The 19,911-nt window shown below is 43.7% G+C and overlaps 1 protein-coding gene across 1 annotated transcript in view; it reads right to left on the bottom strand.

Annotated features, from left to right (window-relative positions):
- tmem8b (transmembrane protein 8B) overlaps positions 1-19,911 on the bottom strand; it is a 114,654-nt gene that overhangs the window by 43,199 nt on the left and 51,544 nt on the right. Inside the window, exons 4-5 of the mRNA XM_064296588.1 lie at positions 12,974-13,107; positions 6,718-6,986 (exon numbers count right to left, since the gene is read on the bottom strand). Of these exons, the coding sequence (XP_064152658.1) occupies positions 6,718-6,986; positions 12,974-13,107 (403 nt within the window). The remainder of the gene's footprint in view (positions 1-6,717; positions 6,987-12,973; positions 13,108-19,911) is intronic.

Genomic DNA, 19,911 nt, shown 5'->3' with positions numbered 1-19,911 from the left:
TTTACGTTGCATTAAGTTTTCCTGTTAACTGACAAGAATGGTGTGCAGTCACATCCTGTGTTCAAAGATGAGGCTTGAATCTAAACTGATGCTTGTGGTTCAAGCCTCATCTTTGAAGAGGAAACTTCAGAGCTACAGTGAAAGCACCACTCCCCAGCACATCAATAAGAGCAGCGCACTTCAAACGCACTCTCCGCACCGCATCTCATGACCAAAACAGGTGCCATTATTTTCAGTTGATTGTTAGCATGAGCATCACCGATGGTACTGGAGTTTGCACCCCCAAAATTTTAGAGACACGTGTAAAACTAACCCTAATCCTAGCCCTACATCCTCTAACCATGTCTTATAACGGTCTTATAACGGTGCCCTCTAACACTCTCCACATAAACACTGTCCTCTAATGCTGTCTTCACAGAGGACATTCAGTAGAAATATACATATTTCATTCTGCTCATAAATCTCATTTGAAACCCCTGCTTTTTCTTCTGCTCCACTGGAAGGTGAAAGGGGGAGAGAGCGAATGAAAAAGTGATCTGTGTGTGAAATCACTCTGGGTCTCCACGAAGGATGCCGGAGCAAAAGGCAGCGTGATTTCTGTTCAGAAGGCACATGCGGACCTTTGCCTGTGTCTGAGGTTGTGAAGGCACACATGGTCCAACCATACAAACCCATAGGTCACTCTCCAGTTGCCCCAAGGCCAGCAGTGGTTTGCGGCAGCGTAGTACATGTTGTTTTTCCCGCGAACTAATCTCAACCGAGCATTTTTCAACCAACGTAATTTATAAACTATTGAAGACATATCACACAGGAGAAAAAAAAACCTTATTGTTGATGAATATGAAATAAGCTCCTAAGGCAAGGCCTAAAAATTCAGTTAATTAGACAACATGACAAAAAAAAAAAGATTCAAGCGATTCAAAAGATTTTCTTTCTGAGAGCAGAAAATGTAATTTTGCTTACTCCAGTACAGCTTGAAATTTAGAGGTGTTCTAGAACTGTCAGTTTCTCAGCCGAACAGCTCAGAAACGAAGTCCCTCATTAGCTTTTTATTCTGACTAGTGGCTGTCGGCTTTGTTTTCCCACTGAAAAAGCCTCAAGGCAGTGTCTATTGTGCCATTTTTACCAGCACTGTCTGTCGAAGAACACCCACCTCCACACACTGTACACCCAAAGACAATTTTCTCTTCTCGCTGCTATATTAAGCCATACGGCTCCTAAGATCCAAAGAAGGCTGAGATCCACGGTGGCATTTACAGTTATTGCTCGAATTATGTGCTCTGAATCGAAATATCCCAAATTATGTTTTCTACTGGCAACTTAGTGGAGTATGACAGACAGTCCTTGAGAAAAATTGCAGATTAAATACAGTGGCTGCATCCATTCTGCTGAAGGTAAAAGTGAGAAAATTCCCCCTTGCATTTCAGTTCAGACTTGTTTGAGGCTAATTAGAGCACAGCTCAAATAGCAAGAATATATATACACACATATAAAATTAGGAAAACTCTGTTTAAAGTTTAAAGGCCCGATACAGTGGTGAGTCAAAATGACATGCGTGACGGAAACTACATCCTTCAGCTTCTTGCCTGATGTTTCAATTACCCTCGATGATGAATTACAGTCGTTAAAAGACCAAAATCATGGCTCATTGTCTTGGAACTGTTCTTGAAATCCCAGGCTGCCAACTTCAATTTGGGTATCTGAATGTCATTGAAATGAAGGGGGGGGTGGGGGGGGGGGGCATCTCGGCGGACTCTCGTTAATGAGTAATAATTACAATTTTAAAGCATAATCAAGGAGGTGACTCCAATGTAAAACTAAACAAGCGCGAACCCAAAACATTTTACACAGTCGAGGGCAAACATTTATTACCGCGAGAAGCAAATGATGTCGGTAATGAAAAGAAAGAAACTGATGGTCCACTGAGCCTTCGCCTACAGTAAATATGAAAATGAAAATAACACAACGAGAAACTGTCCTGCGTGCACTGCTCGGGGAGTAAAGGAATGGGAGAAAATGTAATAGTTGCCAAGAGACCATGGGAGTTCAGTGCGTTTTTACTAAAGGACCCGTGATCCGCCATTGCTACAGCGCAGCTGTATCTGTACTACTATCTAGAGCACAATATTGGCACACTGAACAGTATACCAGCCTCCCTGCATTACTATCATAACCATGTATATACAGCAAACTGTAACCTGGCTATTGCATTTTTTCAGCTAACTAGTGGTTTGCATCTTGCAGTTTAGCCTCTGTAGTTCTGTTTGTAAAGTTGTATGTGGACAGTAGTCACTGACACATTCATGCCTACCTCCTGAAGCGTGATTCTGATCTGTCAGACAGGTGTTTGGGCTTTTTTGCTTGTGGTAAGAATTCTTCAGTCATCAACTGTAGAGGTCTTCTTTGGCCTTCCAGGCCTTTCGCAATTATAGAGCACACCAGTGCTTTCTTTCTTCTTAATGATGTTCCAAACTGTTGATTTTGGTAAGCCTATGAAGTTTCACTGGCACAACAGAGGTCCTCATGTTGACAACTGCCAATAACAGATTCCAAAGGAAATCAAAAGCCTAGAATGAAGACGAGGTACTGAAAGCACTCTTTTGCTTTCACTAAGGAAGCAATTAAACAGACCTGACTAATCAAAACACACCTCTGCTTCAGACGTCTTCCCGTTTAAATGTGACTTGGTGGCCTGCAGACAGGCGTATGGAAATAGATTCTCTTTTATTGTTTTTTCTCGTCGACACCGAGCAGCCTGGGTTTTGATTATTTTCTGAAAACTGCTCCAAGGTACTAAATCTCCCGGATCTTAAGAAAATACATTGCAATATGGGCTTTTCATTGACTAAAGCACCCCTTCTGCTTAGATATTAACAGTATCGCTTCAGGGCACACTGATTTAGGACTCTTCTGTTTCAGTTCAGTCTAGGAGTATGAATATTCATAATGAATCTTTCTGTTCATTTTGAGCTGGGGCCAACTGTCATGGTGCTGCAGTTTTCATTATGAAAGTAATGTAAGAGAGAAAACAAAACAATCAACACTTTAAAGGTACCTGTAGAAGTAGTGGAAGATGAGAAGTATCTAGGACAGGGGCACAACAGGTCCCTGCAGTTTTCAGAACCTGTTTTTAAGAAATACTCCACACTTTTCCATCGCTATATGATCCACAGGGGCAACAGAAAACAGTTTAAGAAGACCAGTTGCATGAAGACATTTATGCAATGACAGGTAAAATACTAGGCATGCTCTGAAATGAACTCCCTAAAGACTTTAGCAGGATATTTAATGAATTTGTCATACAGAGCGGCACTTGTACGATTGAAGCAGCATCAGTGAAATAACGACGGCTAAAGCCATGTGTCGCAAATGCTTACTGGAAAAAGGACAGACGCGCATTGCAGGCCTCCATCTTGGGGAGCTTCCTGTTCCACACAGCAGGGTCCCTCCCTCTTCACTGTCACTCACTTGTATGACTAAGTCAGCTAAACCCTTTAAGGTGTGAGATCACAAATACGTGATTGGAATATTCGTAACTGAACGTTCTAATGCTGATGTCACAATCACTACTGGCTGACTGAAAGCAATGGAGTTCTAGAACACTGAATTAGAATTTTGAAGGAAAAAAACATTCTAAAAAACCTACTCTTCAAAGGGTTAATTGTGTTGAGCACAAGGGACGGTGGTGAACCCGTTGGCCGGTTGGCAGGAGGGCACTGCCCCCAATGAGATGAATCTGACTGGGAACGGAGGTTCGAGCCAGACACGCGAGTAGAAATCCTGTTAGAGGCAGGCTCGAGAAAAGCAATCCAGAAATAGGGGCGGATTGCTTTCTGTTTTCCAGAAGTATATTTTTCTCACGTATGACACAGTTCTTTTCTAAATCTGTCCTGTTTGAATGCTGGTGTGCTACTAGGAATTGGGGTGAAAGCATTGCCTTGTTCACTGTAATTTACAGAAAATTCGCATAAGTGTGGTTTCCTCCCACGTCCAGTTCAAAGACAGCTCGTTTTTGCCTGGATAAAATGCTAACGTTATACAGAACGCCCCTGAAACAGCTGAGGCAGACTCAGACCTTAATGAGCGGAGAGGTCAAACAGCTTCATCTAATAATAATGCAAGATGTTTGGAGAAAGGCTGCAAAGTGAGACATCAAGTTTCTAAGGCCAGCAGATATGTCATAATGCATTTCTTTTTTCATCAATCAGTCGACTTATGTGCAAGCTCAATGTAAACAATGGTTTGCCTTGAAAGAGAGAGAGATAGAGAGAGAAGGAGAGAGATTGGGGAAGAAAGATGGCAGGAGAGAAATTTATCAAACCCTACTCTATAATTCGATTTTACTCAATCTTCTCCTAAGGTGCTTGGGAGCATTGGATTCCATTCTATTACCTTGGGCTCCTGCATTCTCAATATACCTGCCTTTGACATCTGTGGCACAGGACTGAGGGACTTTTTCATTCCTTTTCAAGAACACAGGCTATGCCAAGGGCAAAAGCACTCGCAGTTTTGCAGCAATGTTATTATATCATGTTTGTTAGTGAATTATTTATCTCTCTCTCTCTCTCTCTCTCTCTCTCTCTCTCTCTCTCTCTCTCTCTCTTTCTCTCTCTCTTTCTCTTTCTCTCATTCCCTTCTCTCTCTCTGAGGCAGGAACTCTTTTTCATGACAAATTATTCTTAGCCTACTGTCAAACTTGTTCAGAATTGCACTGCATCACACGCAGACAGTTTTGCCTGGAGAACTGATTGCACAATGGAAACCATGACTTACAGTGAGGATATATTTTTAACGCTTTTCAGGAATTTATACCAAACGGATTGCACAAAAGGTATCTGAAAATCATGAAAGATGGGGGAGTCTCGCCCTCATAATTGCCCATCCTGAGTACAAAATGGCAGACCATCCAATCACGACAAATTGTTCCCTTGGTGGGCATTACGTCTAAGCCAGCCAGTTCTGCCTCATTGGACATAAATGGCCTTTTATGGTTTTCCACCATCCTCCCGAAAACATATCATCACCACGGACATCCAAGCCCACCATAGGATGATTGAAGGAGCTGTGTTCTTCATGACTGGAAAGCACAGGCACTAAACAGACATAGTTCTGCCCTACAACCTCCACCATCATCAGCAGATGTCCAGAAACAGAGACTTCCACCCTGTTTCTGTACAGTGTTCTGATTTCCGAGCGTGACATCCTCCAGTTGTGCTAATGCGAAGTTTCCTTCATTCTTTATTTTATAAAACATACTTGTTGTTTTGCATCCAACAAAATGTCCTCTCCTTCTGGCGTTCATTTTTTTCTCTCAGTGGAGACATCAACCAGAAGCCGAAAAGACAATTACGGCTCCTCTTAGACAAGGGGGAGCGTCGGTGCTTCTTCCTGTGGGATCCTGTCATGGCGGGGGCACACAGTCGCCCCGCCTTAACAAATGTCCTGTTATGGCATCTGCAATCCAACGACGGGCCGTGGCATTGAAAAAGAGAGTTGGTTTTGAGAGGGGGGGGGGAAAAGCGCTTTCTCTGTCCTTTGCAATAATAGGCTTTCGGTGATTGAATTTCCTCTCTCTATTTCACACCTTCTGCGCAGCTGAATTGCTGTATTTATCATGTGGGCTAAAGACGCAGAAGAGTGCGGAATTCATCAGCGGCTTCGAGCGCTCAATCGTACCGGCGGCGGAATAATGACGTCGACTTCATTCGGTGACAAGGGCCTCATCTGCGGCTCGCGGCTTCGATCTGTCACCGAGATTCATCACGAGACCTCTGCAAACACACTTTCGCTTTCCATTCCACCTGACGGGCAAAAATCACCTGGGACCTTTGCCGGCAGCTTAAATCCCAGCACGTTTTCCGTTAATGCACTGGATCCTTTCGTCGGAATGCCCGGGAATACCAATAGCCTGACGGCAGGATGGAGCCATATGCTCGCAACATTTGTGCAAATAAATCCTAATAAAGAATTAATGGATCCCCGCTCAAATTATCAAGCTGTTGCCGTTTAATCTTCATCGCATCAAGCGTTATTTCTACAATCGCTATGGGGACAGGGGCATCCAAAATGCCCCGGGCAACCTTTCCACCCAGGGCACCGGAGAGCCACTGGCATGCCACGAGGAGCCACAAGCACTCCACACAGAAGGTCCCTAGTAGGCACATTAAAATACAGTAGAAGGGATTTTCCAGCCCTTGGATAATGGAACCCAGCATCTCTAAGAGTGCTTGCTTCAGCAAACTATGCCCAAGCCTTCACTAACATCTTCACCCAGCAATATTCAGCAGAAGGTCACATCATGCAAAATGTGTAATGTTAGCACAAGATCACATTAAGCCTTTATGGTGTATGATCACAAATATACAATTAGAATGTTCTTAACCCAACATTCTAATTCTAATAATCACTTTTGTAGAATTTGGAAAAAACCTTCCAAAAACCTATTATTCAAAGGGTTAAACAGCTGCATTAAAGTGCATAGAACATCAGTGCCATTGCCTAGGTGTTCCAAGCTTAGCTGTCACCTTGCTAATAAACATAACATTCAAAACCTGCATATTACAGGTGGTTCTTGGTGGTGGGATGGGGATGCCAATGAGAAAGAAAAGGTTGTTGTAAAACAACACTCCATCACAGCAACCTCTCTATTGTATTTGCCACTGTGGGCTTTAGGGTCTAGCAAACAGACAGGATATGACACGCTCCCAGAGCACTGACCTTTGACCTGGACACCGATGCGGAAGTAGACATCGGCGTTGCCCTGGCTCCTCTCCACCAGGATGTAGTACCACTGCTCCCAGGAGGGCAGGAGGGTCTGCAGCTCGCAGGTGCCGCCCCCTTGGCAGTCCTGGGAGGTGGAGTTGTGCAAGGGCGGGGCACGAGCCCTGATCTTCAGGAGTATCGGGCAGGTCTCCACGCTCCTGTTCCTCGTGCTGCAGTTCACCAGCTGGACCCTCACTTGGGAAATGTAGTTCGGAATGAACACTCTGTAGACAAAACAGAAGAGAAAACCGCACAACAGGGAATGGGTTATGGAGGGCACTGTCAAGCCTTGTGTACTGTTTACCAAGCCCTGTAGCATTTTAATTGATGTTTTTTGTCTTTATTTGACTATTAAGCTTCTCTGTTATGCAGCTCAAACCTGCCCAGGGACTACAGATAAAAACAGAAAAATGACTGGTGCAACGTATTCAATGCACACTGCATCCGTGATGACAACCATAAACTCTCCCTGTGGAATAAATACGTAACTTAAATACAAGCAACAATACAACATAGGGATATATTCAGGAAATAACTTTTTTGCTTGTTCTTTTTCTGTAATGCTACACCTATTTCACCTATTTTAATTGTAAGGCACTTTTAAAACCGCTCGTTTTTTAAGCCACTCTTTATGAGAGAGAGTGCAGCATAATGCAATTTGAATTATCTTTGCAAAGTATTTATTACCAGGTCCCGACAAATCATCAAAATGAAGAGTTGTGAAAAGTCTTAACGTTGTTCCTTTCGTTTGTTTTGCTGAGAACGGCTAAATGTGCCCTTTGAAGATAACCGCTTCAACCCTTCCCAACGGGACTGTCAGTCTATGTGATTCACAGCTAAAGACAAGGAACAGGTTGATGTGGATCAATGAAGCAGTTTTTTATGTGTTGAGAGAGCTCTTGGGACAAACTGCTCAGGGAGGAAAAAAAAAAAACATCCCTCAAAACTGAATTAATTAAAGTGCTGACCAGCTGAATCGATCGATCACCATCGTAACGATCCCTAACCAGGCGTTTGGACCAGATGCTACAGCAGTTATTCAGTTCATCGGCCTAGAACACAGCTGAGCTTAGAACCCTTAATTACAATCCTCCCATGTAATGACTACGGTACCCACGCCTAAGGACTCCATGTTCATAAAATTGTTAATATTTGACAAACAAATCCAACACCCATTACTGGCTTTAGAACATCAACTGTTCAGCAAGCTGACACAAGGAGCCAAAACATTGTGCTGTTTTATCATGGAACCATGTTGACATACAGTATATGTACACATGTTCTTTAGCGTTAGAATGATCAGAGTTTATGCTACCATTTTGAAGCCTAGCCATGTTTATCTAAAAAATGTATAATATATATTTCATGAAATACGGAAATTAAAACATTGGTTTTTTTGTTTGGATGAGGACCCCATGGTACTCTTTTGTGGATCCAGTTTGACACCTGTTTGAAACAACTGGATTACAGTTTAATTGTGTTTGTGTAAACAGTTTTAAATGAACGCCTTCCTGTTATAAAGATTTCTCTTTTCATTTGAATGCAGTCTGTAATAAAACAAAAAACATGATCGATGAAACTAATAATTGTTTTTTTTTTTTTTTTTCAAAAGATGTTTAGTTTGAATGTATCTTCCGGCTCTAAAAATTTCACTAATCTCTTTCATGATTTGGATATGAAACACTTAGAAGATAATATCCAGTAAATTGAATCAAACACAGAAGTAATTGTTTACAAGTTCCAGGACATCATTCAAGAAAATGTTCTCTTCAAAATTTGCACTAAAATCACAAAATACCTCTGTGGTCTCAATCAATTCATGTTTTAAAAAGCTTTAAAAAATGAAAACACTCTTGGGCAATGATAAGAAAAAGAGTTTTTATTGTTTAAAAAAAGCTTCAAAGCCTCTCTTTTGGGACCTTCAGGATAGATCTCAAACTTTTACTTATGTTAGAGGAGCCCTTTTGAAATCGGTTCCAAAATACGTTTAAATTCTATTTTTCTACACTTTTTAAAAAGAGGCGCTGAATTTTCTTTTAACTGTAAATCTCCTTTTTTACTGACCTCTGAAGACTTCTGAGGAACAGTGGTGCCGTTGCCCATTGTGTTTTCTATCAGGTTAATTAATTTGTACATGTTCTTTTCCATTGTGAGCGCTGAATACAAAAAGGTTAAATTAAGCCTTAACTTTTAAGTGTAATTCCTTTTTGGAATAATTTTTCAGCATCGAATAATTGGTATTATCACAGACATCGTTGCCTTGACTTCCAGACGCCACATAAAAATGGTGGTGGTTCGAAAGCTACTCTGTCTCTGAAATGAAATGTGTGCGCCATGTTGCACTGATATTCGTGTCGTATGTTGTGAAATCAACTGCGAAGGCAGTCTGTTTAAATGTGACACTGATGCCATTTTCAGCAGCGAATGCTGCCATAATCTTTGTCGTGGACAATATTAGGGGGTGGGACTATCACCTATACAGTACGAAAGTTGTCTTTCGGGAATAGTTCAGAAGGTACGGTTAAAATGGATGGTAAATGGAAATAAAAGGGAGATGATGTGGGTAAATTACATATTTCAGCATGCCTTGTAAAATAACTGCTGCCACTATTATCCTACTAAAATCTGTTGATCTCAGTGTGGCACAGAGACAAGCGGAGGCAAATGGACAAAACATAACTTAGAGATTGATGGCATTCTTATTCCTGCGCTTTGTAGTGTGAGAACAAACAAACAAACAAACACACTATTGAGAAGAATGAGAAAATGAAGAAACCACGCTGCATGGCTGAAAGGAAGAGGCCTTCCACAGACCCCGATGAAAATATTCTCGCGGTTTTTTCCGTTAGAGAAATAAGAGGAGACCCGGCACCCCACCTCCTGCCCCAGCTGTGGCCGCGTCGGCCCCCCTCCCGAAAGGCACCGCGGGCCCCTCCTGCACCGGCCCTCGCGCAGGGCGACGAGCCACAGCCGTGCTGATTAACGAATCAACCTCAGCTGTGCCGCCCCGCCGGCGGAGATCGCCGCTGTCCGCGGTGCTGAAGGCCTCCCGGGTTTGAGGAAGCTGGGAGGGGGCTGACAGCTGCTCGAGCGGAGGAGCGGCGCTCTCCGCCACTGTCCCGCCCCACCTGGTCTCACGCTGTCCCCTTTGCCCCTCTCTTCACTGCAGACACTCGCCCAAGCAGCTGTTTGCTTTTGTTTCAGCCGTGCCCCTTTCCGGAGGCCATAAAAAAAGATTTCATTTGCCTGCCATTACGACTCTACTGACATTCGGGGGAACAGTTCACCGGGAAGGCATGTGCTTAAAACCCATCCTTGTGCACAGTGTCTGTCTTTACAGACAGTGCTGGACACTGCAAGAAATTAATCATGAAGTATAAATGCAAACTATATTAACGGCTTTTTGAAAACCACACACCCGGAACAAAAGAATCATGACTTATCGCATAAACGGCTCAACTACCGACACAAAATCCACCACTGAAACCTTTCACTATCGCTTCTTCAGGGTAGCTGTATGTTATGTTGGAGAAGGCTTAGTTTTGCAGTTAGTAATGTAGTGAACTAACAGTTAGTTTACATTTTGGTCATGGTATGAACATTCCCCGAACAATCTAACAGGATTTCATTGTTCCAAACAAGTTCTGTCACAGAAAGATGATCCATGTGGAATGTCACACACATCCTCTACTTAACATTTAGTAATGGAAAAAAACAAGACTTACACATGTCAAATACATTTTAATAATGTTCTGAATAGTATATAGAAATAGCATATATGTGACATTTCTAAAATTCCTGACAAAATTAATAGTAACTACCTCTGACAAATGTTTGCACTAAATTGAATAACAAAACTGAATACCATTCTAAAGACATTCCTGTAGTGTTCTGTGAGACTTAAAGAAAATAACATTCAAGGGACTGCAGGAGATTCATTTATCCTAACGTTCTGCTCTAAATATTCTGGGAATGTTCTTAGAACCAAAAATTGTTCACTGGCAGAGGTCGGACTTGATTTTTTAGCCATTGAGCACACCACCGCACTAAAAGACCTTGGGGCCTCCGACAAAACCATATTTTTAGTCTCCCAAGTAGGCAAGACAGTTTTTAATGAGCTAAAAACTGTTTAATTCTATTTCATTTTAAACCGTTCCCTGTGGGGACTTTAGTTTTCTGTCACACATCCCTCTCTTGTTTTGTAATTGTTCTAGCCCCTTATCTCAAAGGGCAGGCCTCTTTTTCCAATTACAGTGGGTGAAGGAAACACTCTTTTGTCTATCTCTTTTATGTTTACACCACAAGCCTAGAAAGTACATTATCTTCTGTTAGAAGTCAGAAAATTAGCATTAGGTACCTGGTCAAGATCTCATAGGCACATAATTAAAGTTCACCATCTACAGAGAGAATTTTTTGCTAAACTCTGAATATCAAATTAGCAATGACTAATATCCACAGGGAATAATCTTTATTCGCACTGATTTTACAGTGTATGTACAGAGAAATGAAGAGGTTCATTTTAAGGTGCATTTAAACAAACACAGCCATTCCCTGCTGATTTTGGCTTCTCTGCCAAATGGGGTGTAACATTCTTTTTAATACATATCTCCGATTAAACACTTCGAGTTGTTTTATATGCGATTCTAAATCCTTCTATATTTGAGCATTCCTAGAAAACATCTAATCTGTAATCATTCATCACTTTCTATAGTTGAACCTCAGATGTTAATTCAGAGCATTGTTTGCATTTGAGCGTGTATCTGTACACATTTCCCTGTGTGTATACAAGCGTGTGTTTGTGTGTACTGTTTGTGTGTGTGTGTGTGTGTGTGTGTGTGTGTGTGTGTGTGTGTGTCTGTGCGCATGGGCAGGAGTGCGTGTGTGCATGTGTGTGTGTTTATTGTTTATTGTTTATTAGGATCCCCATTAGCTAACGCCATGATGTCAGCTAGTTTCCCTGGTGTGTGAGCGTGAATGTGTGTGTGTGTGTGTGTGTGTGTGTGGGTGTGCGTATGCGTGTGTGTGTTTTTCGGTGTGTTAGATAGGGTGTGCGTCAGTCCGTCGGCAGTGCGGTTGATTAAATCCATGGCGTTGCCGTTGCTTGAGGTGACTGTCAGAGGAAGCGGCGGAGGAAATGAAAAGAGGAAAAAAGGCCCCGATCAGATAATTAAAATAAACGCGGGGACAAATGTGAGCACACTCGTCTATTAGCTCATTTCATTCCTGGCCTCGGCTCGGCTCCGCGCCCCGAACACTGCACCGCTATCTCCGCGCTACACGCTGAGGGCGAAAACAAACACGCCTCAAGATATTATTTTCTTGTTTTTTTTTTGTTTTTGGAAAGAGTCTTTCCTTACAAAAAAAGGACAACACTATCTATTGCATCCAGAACTGGGGGGCTTGAAACAAGCAGAGAAAAAAAAAACAAAAAAAAAAACTTCAAACGTCAAGATGCTTAAAAACATATTGCACATTTTTTAACAATATTTCACCATCTGATTCACGGGACCCACGCGGCTTTGAAATGACTTCAGTGACTTCGCTGAATGTGACTTCAGTTAATATGTCTGGAGGACAACGTCCTTCGCCTGAGAACTGAGCAGCCTGTTCTGTGCGTGGGCTTGTGTTCAGGTGGCGCATATCTCTTTCTGTGTATATCTCTCCCATCCCTTCCTCCGTGTTGACTTTAATGGCCTTTTATTTACTAATTGAGGGAAGAGTCCATTAATACGTGAAATTAATGAGAGGCGAAATTCACCGTGGAGCGCGGGAAGGGGGAGGGACGTGTCCGAAATCACAAACGCGGCCAGCGGCGGGCGAGCCTTTCGTATGCTGAGCGTCTCCTCGAGTGGAATTGGCCTCCTAATTATCTCTCCCCATTCAAAGGCCATAAACAGGATTACTCGCCTCCCCTGGACAGTAAGCTGTTATTCCATAAACGATGCAAAGATTAAGCACGATGTGCAAAATGTCTGGATGTGTCTGTGTGTATGTGCATATGTATTTATGCCTACAAGTGCATGATCAGTGTATCTGAGTAGGTGTGTGTGCTAAAGTGCAGTATGCATATATGCATGCATGGGAGAGTGTATGTGTGTGTGCATGTGCATGTGCACTGTATATGTGTCTCCCCGCACCCAGTATAGACGTGTCATTTCCTGTTTGTTGTTAGCGTGACTAATGGGAGTGTGCTGTCGGAGTGGTCACCCACTTGTAAAGCACCGATCTGTTGTGCTCCGGGATCATTTGATCAATGTAGTATCCCGGATACAGCACTGAAATTCCAATCAGCCGCTGGACAATGAGCTGAGGCTGGAAGAGGTACTGGCATTCCTCAGAGAGACCCTAAAGAGGGAGGGAGGGAGGGAGGGAGGGAAAGAAGAAAGATTGATATGAAAAAATGACCAGGCAACAGTTCCCGCCGGTGATCCCTCAGCATCAAACCTCCACAGAGAGAACCGGGCACAGTAATCGATTCCTCCATCACAGAACAGGCACATACAGTTTCACAGGAGCCCGCCACACTGGAGCACGTTAGCTCACAGATGTGCATTTATGCTGAGGGCTGCTTTTTCCGCACCACTGTAAGTCACGGCATAATAAAATATCATCTGTTCTTATTGCAGACATGCAAAAGCTCAATTGTTGCATGCTATTGAGGTCCACGTCTGTTACGACTTCCTCGTCTGAAGCTTTCTTCCACCAGCAGACACTGCAGACAGGCTCGTTGTGTTGGCGGTAACATCGCGCTGCATTGCCAGGAGGGGTGGGGGAGGGGCGGAGAGGGCCAGCCTTTCTATTTTTTTTTTTTTGGCGGCTGTCCCTGTTCTCCCGAAGCCAGGGGAAGCCGCGAGGAAACTGGACAGTGGCCGCTTCGCCAGCAGGTGCACACCTGAGGTTGACTGGCGACCGGCCCAGGTTCGTCTCGTGCTTTGGCTAGACCACAGCCGTCACTGCGGTGCCTTTGGGTGGGGATGGGACCGGGTGGATAAAGCCGTTTGTTTATTTGCCAGATCCCCTTTGTGCGATGAAAATTTAATGTCGAGTCTTTTTATTTCTTTATTTTTCGAACTCCGAAACGGGGAGCAATAACATGGCTGCAGGCCCCTTAACTGCCCTTCTGTACAGGGGAGTGGGCAGCCCTCCTTCCTCTCCTCCTTCCTTATGCACTTTTTCCACCTTTCTCAAACAAGGGCAGAGAGCGCCAAGTTGGGGGTCGAATCCCCAGCAGTGGGGTGGTGTGGGCAGGGGGGGGTGTATACAGGTCAAGATTTGACCATCCGCCCCAGCCTCCCTTACCCGCCATTTCTGTCCCCTCGTTTGTTTACTCACCACCGAGCAAGAGTCATGTGTTTCTAGGGCTATTCATTAAACTCATATCCATACCCCCCGAAATGCAGTGTTCAATATATCTACCTTATGAATATAGAGCAACACAGATTTTCAAAAAAATATTTTTTTTCCAATACATCTGGTTTCAATGTAACTTTAAGTTATTCCTTACAAAGCTGCATATCTTGTTAATGTTCATGCATTACAGTGACAGGGGTCGGTGAAGATATTGGTGAGGAAATATTGCCTCCATCCAACACTAGGCAGTGAAATTCACTCAACACATTACAGTGTAAAATGCACAAAAATATAGGTACATACAACAAAGGCATTATATTGAAGAGATTAAATAGTTTTCATTCAACTTGAATTGCATTATTTTTCAAATCAGATCAAATCAAATGCAATTTTGGACGCTTCATCTTTTGAAACACAGTGACAATTCTCTCTGTAAAAAAATATATATATTAATTCAATAAATGCGCTCTTTCGTATTTCCAGGTTCTGTCATTTTTTGTCTGCGCCTCTACCAATGCCAATTTCAGCCAAGCTGTCGAAGGACAAAGTATGGTAGTACAGAAACCAAGTTTCTACTGGCTGTCTCACAAGAAGAAAAAGAACAATCATTTCATAAATAGGCAGAGGGCCCAGTTGCCAATTAAGGCTCAGATGGGTTGTGAAGACTTGCAAGGATATATTTTCAACAAGAGACCGTGTACTTCCATGGTAAGGATAGAATGTGTGTGTGTGTGTATGTGAGTGTGTGTGTGTAGAGGGGGTCTTATCAATGCAGAAATTAACTATTTGCCCCCAACCCTATTTCCCACATGTTCCTCTTCCCCTGGAGGAATGCACCAGTATCAAGGCTGTCCCAGGATCCTCTGGCAGCCAGTTCCCGTTCATTTGTGATTATGTCCAGCATAATGGCTTTGTCTCACGGGGTCCAGCTGAGCGGAGTTGTTTTTCTGGCGTTCCGGCTGACTTTACCTGTAGCACAGTTGAAAGGACTCGGCGAATCAGTCATGCTCCTTGGGTGAAGCTAGCGAGCCATGTTATTGCTACATGAGGTGCTGCGGGACCCATAAGAGATTTATGCGGTTGTCTGTCAGCTCAGTGCGGGCGAAAACAATAAACACCGTTGTGTCATTAACTGGGATCGCAAGAATTGTTTTCTATATCAAACTGCTGAATCCACATTTTTCCCTTTATACTTCTTTATATTTTTTTCTTTTATATATTTTTTCTTCATATCTTTATCTTCTGTTTCATTTTTTAAATAAATAAATAAAACCTAATTGCTGTCTTTCAGTAGAGCATAATTAATTATACAATGATTTTTTTGTTGTTGCCTGAATGGTTGTCTCATAATTGGATCTTAATTAATTCCTTACCACAAAGCATGTCAAATGTAATTTCGTTAAGGAATATGAAGATCCACAAACAAGATTTTGTTTGATTGAAGATATAACCGAGTCAGTAGTTCTGCACTGCACTGTAAATAAAGATGCTTCAAGTCCCTATCTCACACAAGAGAGATAATTTTTTAATCTTTTTTTTTTAATGTGCATATGCAGATTCATACACAAAAATGTAACTGACGTCAATTAAAACGCAGCAGCTAAACCTGACGTGTGTGAAATGAGAAAATGCTACTTTGGTTCTTTTTGTGATTAGCTCACATATACACAGCATCAATAACACATTAAAAACATATTTCCATCCAGCGCCCTTCTACCTGTACCTTCTCTGGACTTTGCAGATGTTCAAGTGCCAGCCCAAAAAGCGATATTTTGCTTTAAAGCAATATTTTACACACACGATATTTATTATATGACATAAGCAATGATGCTGGATGTCTTTGCACAATAACTATGTCTATTTGTAGAACTCTGTGGTGTACAGGTATATTTGTACGGCTCAGTGCTGGGGCATTCATTTCTCTTTATCTGGGCTTGCATTCCGATTCCTAATGCAATTCCTCAAACTGATCGACACGCTCATTTGCATCCGCACAAAGCTCTCCCTCTCTGCAATTACTCACATTCCCGATATCTCCATTCTTTGTTCGTTCATACCGACAAGCCCAGCAACCCTAGACTGTCTCATTTTTTTTTTAAGAGAAAACAGCTGACGAATATCAGTGCGGCGTATCCTTAGGAGGCTTTAAAAAAAAACAGAGGTTTTTACGAGCTTAGCGTAGCCCGGTCCGGCCTGAGAAACAGGAAGTCTTCCACTCTCTCGGAGCAGGCAGACGTGGCCCGGGCCTGACGGATCTCCGCTAATGCAGAGCGAAAGAGGAAGCGCGGCTCGCGTCGCTGTTAGTGGACAAATTGGAGAAAGGCGGCCCATCCGTTGCTAGCGGCGAGCTGCGTGCGTCACGCGGAGACGCGTCGTCCGCTGCCCGGAGACGGGCGGCGCGCCTCGGGCTGGGCCGCCGCGGTCACCCGCGCCTCACCTCCCCCGAACGCGACATCCATCATTTTTACAACGCGCCGGTCCCTCGGCCTCTCCCGCCGGTGACTCCGGCGTCAGGAAAAGGCACACAAATCACCTCTCCGGCGTGACGACCCCGTTCAGCCAACCTTGAGTGAGTAGTGGGGGGTGATTAGGGGCCGTCCGTCAAAAGCTGGGGGCTCGTGAAACGTGGTCGCCGCTGATAATAAGCTGTCTTTGCTTTATGTGTTTGTCTTTAATTCGGACGCCGGCCAAATGCAATTAGAGACCCAACAGCTCACATAAATACAGACTTAAACAATTATATACACGGTCCTTGTGCTGGCCAGTGACTGTTTTGTGTCAATCTTTTACTGGACACAAATCATGGAAAAACTTTCAGAAAGCAATCACCATTACAGGAAATAAAAGGAGCGTTTAACAAAGGCAAGGTGGCTGCTGAGTGGCTCAGGCAGAAACAAAATGTCTTCTTGTTGCAGGCCAAGACATCAAAAGCCTGAGACTAGGCTGGAAGCTGTCTATAGCTGGGATTCCTACCTGGCGACTGACAATTGGTTAAGTGTGAAGCTGGGCTTTCGGCTGTGGAAAAACTGACTAGCTTCTCAGAACCAACTGTCATTGACAGGAGAAACAAAAAGGTGGAGTTCTAAGCTTATAGGATGAGGTAAACTGTCACGAGGCATCCCAGGAGACGGGTGGCAGCAGAGTGCGGTTCATCCTAGGGAGTTCACCAGCGAAGAAGCCTGTGCCACACCTGTGCCTTGTTCTGGGACTCGTTACCCTCATTAGTTAGAGTATTTAAACCCTGACTTTTCTGTGTTTCTTTGCTTGATCTTGATATTCTATGGGTACTCTATGTCACGCAGTTTCTCGAGCACTCTGTTTTAAGTATTTGCTATTCTCAGTTTTTAAGAGCCTTGTCTCTGTTTTCTTTGTTCCTTGTGAGTGCATTTTTATTTTCTCAAGGAAAGCCTTAGTTTGAACTCTATTGCCCTATCGTCTCTTCAAGTGGGTCCAGCAATCTCAGTGACATGTTACATAAACAGAATGCTCAGTTGTAAATACATTTTGTCCAGAACTTCTCATTCGACATGTACACCTGACCCTGCTCTTGCTGTAACCCTTTTGGTTGGAAAGCTGATTCTGAAACAGCCCAGCTCCCTTTCAGTGCACGGTCCACATTCATCTCCCACACAGAGGCCAGTATCTGTGCCAGATCCAACATAATCCAGGCCAGCTTTTACTTACAGCCTTGCAGTACACACAGGAGCCTCCTGTCTCTACCGATGGTCCTCTTCCAGGGGGGTCAGTACTGTGCCGGTTAAAGACGTGACCAACGCGCCTGGGCAGTAAGCACAGCGCGAGCAGTCTGACCCCAGTCAAGCTTTCCTCCGTTCCGAGTGGCTCTTCTGGCTCATTCGCGGATTTTGTTAAAAGGCGCTAATAAAATACCAGCGCGTGGCACGGTAATCCTCGTCTTAGTATCGCAGAATCCCCCACATCGCCCTGTGCCGCCCTGTTAAAGATTAGCGCTGATCTACCAGGGAGGTGCAGCGGGTCCTTTCTCAACACTGCTGCGTCGTCACTGAGCCTCTCGGGTTTGAAAGATTTAAAGAGCCATTTTTTGGTTGACTCCAACTTTCTCCAGCTGTTCAGCGTCAAATCCATCGCCGGGATCAATAATGCACAACGAGCTAGGAGGCGCAATCGTGAATTTGATGGCTGCTGGTCACCGCTAATTAAAATCCGATAAATAAATAAACGAAAGAGCGCTACGAACAGCCCGTCTCTTTTTCCCAGCGTGCCGCGTAACGGTCATTACGTCACACGAGATTGGCTTGAAAATCCGCCGCTCACAACGCAGTGCGCTAAATTAGGTAGTTTGCTTGCATAAAGCACACTGTGAGGTATTGATTCCTTTTTCAGTGGTGACACAATGTTAACAGTGATTTGGTTGGGTGACGCTTCTGATGGCCATGATTTCTGATGGAAAGTCTGCTTTGTACACTCTCCGTCAGCCATCTGCTTAGAATGCTGTTGTCTGTCATTATCTGTCATTTCGAAGACTTCAGGTAAAACGAAGGCGCATGTAGTTCATTGGGAAATATCAGAGACATCCCTATAATGCAGTCACATCTCTGATGAGCGCGTTCAAGAATCATTACTGTCCGCATGCAATTTTATGCATGGATCTCTCCAGGGCCACTGTTGGGGGGAACCAGCTATGATGTCCCCGGCCCTGGAGGAGGGGGGTGGGCCCAATTTCACCTGGTAGCCCTGGATCTCTTAAAGACTGTGATATCATCTGCTGTAATGAAGACTAGAACATGATTGGTTCCTTGCATGAGAGATCTGGGCCTTCGGAAGGTCAATTTAATGTGCCTGTTATGTCATCATCAGGGGGTTTGCACTCTCATTAGTCATTGCTGTTGCCTCATTTTGTTTTTTATTTACTGGCTTTCGGTGTCATCAAAAGCTTTTTTATCGGATTTAAATTGTCTGTTCATAGCCAATGATATATTTCTTCCCTGTTCAAAATCAGAGTTTTTACTTCAGTGAAAACTGGACTAAATGGCCAGTCTGTGTTCTTGAGAACATGAGTTGGCGGCATCAAACTAAGAAAACCTGCAACACAAGCTTTGCTATTCAGAAGCAGCCTGTACGCATTTCACCGTTGCTATGCGTGCAAAACACCAATTAATAAATAAAGGCTGCACTCTGTGGGTCTTCGTGGGGGGGGGTTTATGACGTGGGTCACGTCAAAGCCCGGTCCAATTATTTCTCCAGGATGCATCCGGCCACAGACGGTCTGCGGTCCGTTATCAGCATTTCTTAAGCTGCCGGGAGAGACGCCTCGGGCACCATCCTCAGACGCGGGGGGGGGGGTGCGCAATTTATTACTGCCCCCTTCATCCAAAAAACCGTCTCCGCCCGGGACGCACCCCCGCGGTTCGTTAAAAAGGGGTAGACGACGTGCGGCTGGAGGAAGTTATGCGGAAATGAAAATCGATGGGTTGGGTTTTTATACAAAGTTGACATTAACATCAGTTCTTACATTGCAGTTGATCTGTAAATGTAATTAAATTGGTAGCAAATGGCTGCGTAACTGTTATGCTACTTTGCAGTGTTGCGTTGTTGTAAGGGGTGGAACTGCGTGACGGGCAAGGGTTGATTTGCGGTTTGAGTTCTGGTTTTAGGTTTAGGGTGAGGTTGAAGGTTTGGGTATGTGGTAGAGCTGAAATTCAGGTTATGGTCAGGGAGAGGAAATGAAGATTGCATTATTCAAATATGCTGCATAAGTAATTACAATATTGTTAAACAGTTGACTTTACATGAAGAGATGTAAATCGCAAGACACCAGGT

This window comes from Anguilla rostrata, chromosome 10 (assembly GCF_018555375.3).
Source record: "Anguilla rostrata isolate EN2019 chromosome 10, ASM1855537v3, whole genome shotgun sequence".
Lineage (NCBI taxonomy): Eukaryota > Metazoa > Chordata > Actinopteri > Anguilliformes > Anguillidae > Anguilla > Anguilla rostrata.
This window is presented reverse-complemented; position numbering and strand designations above follow the sequence as displayed.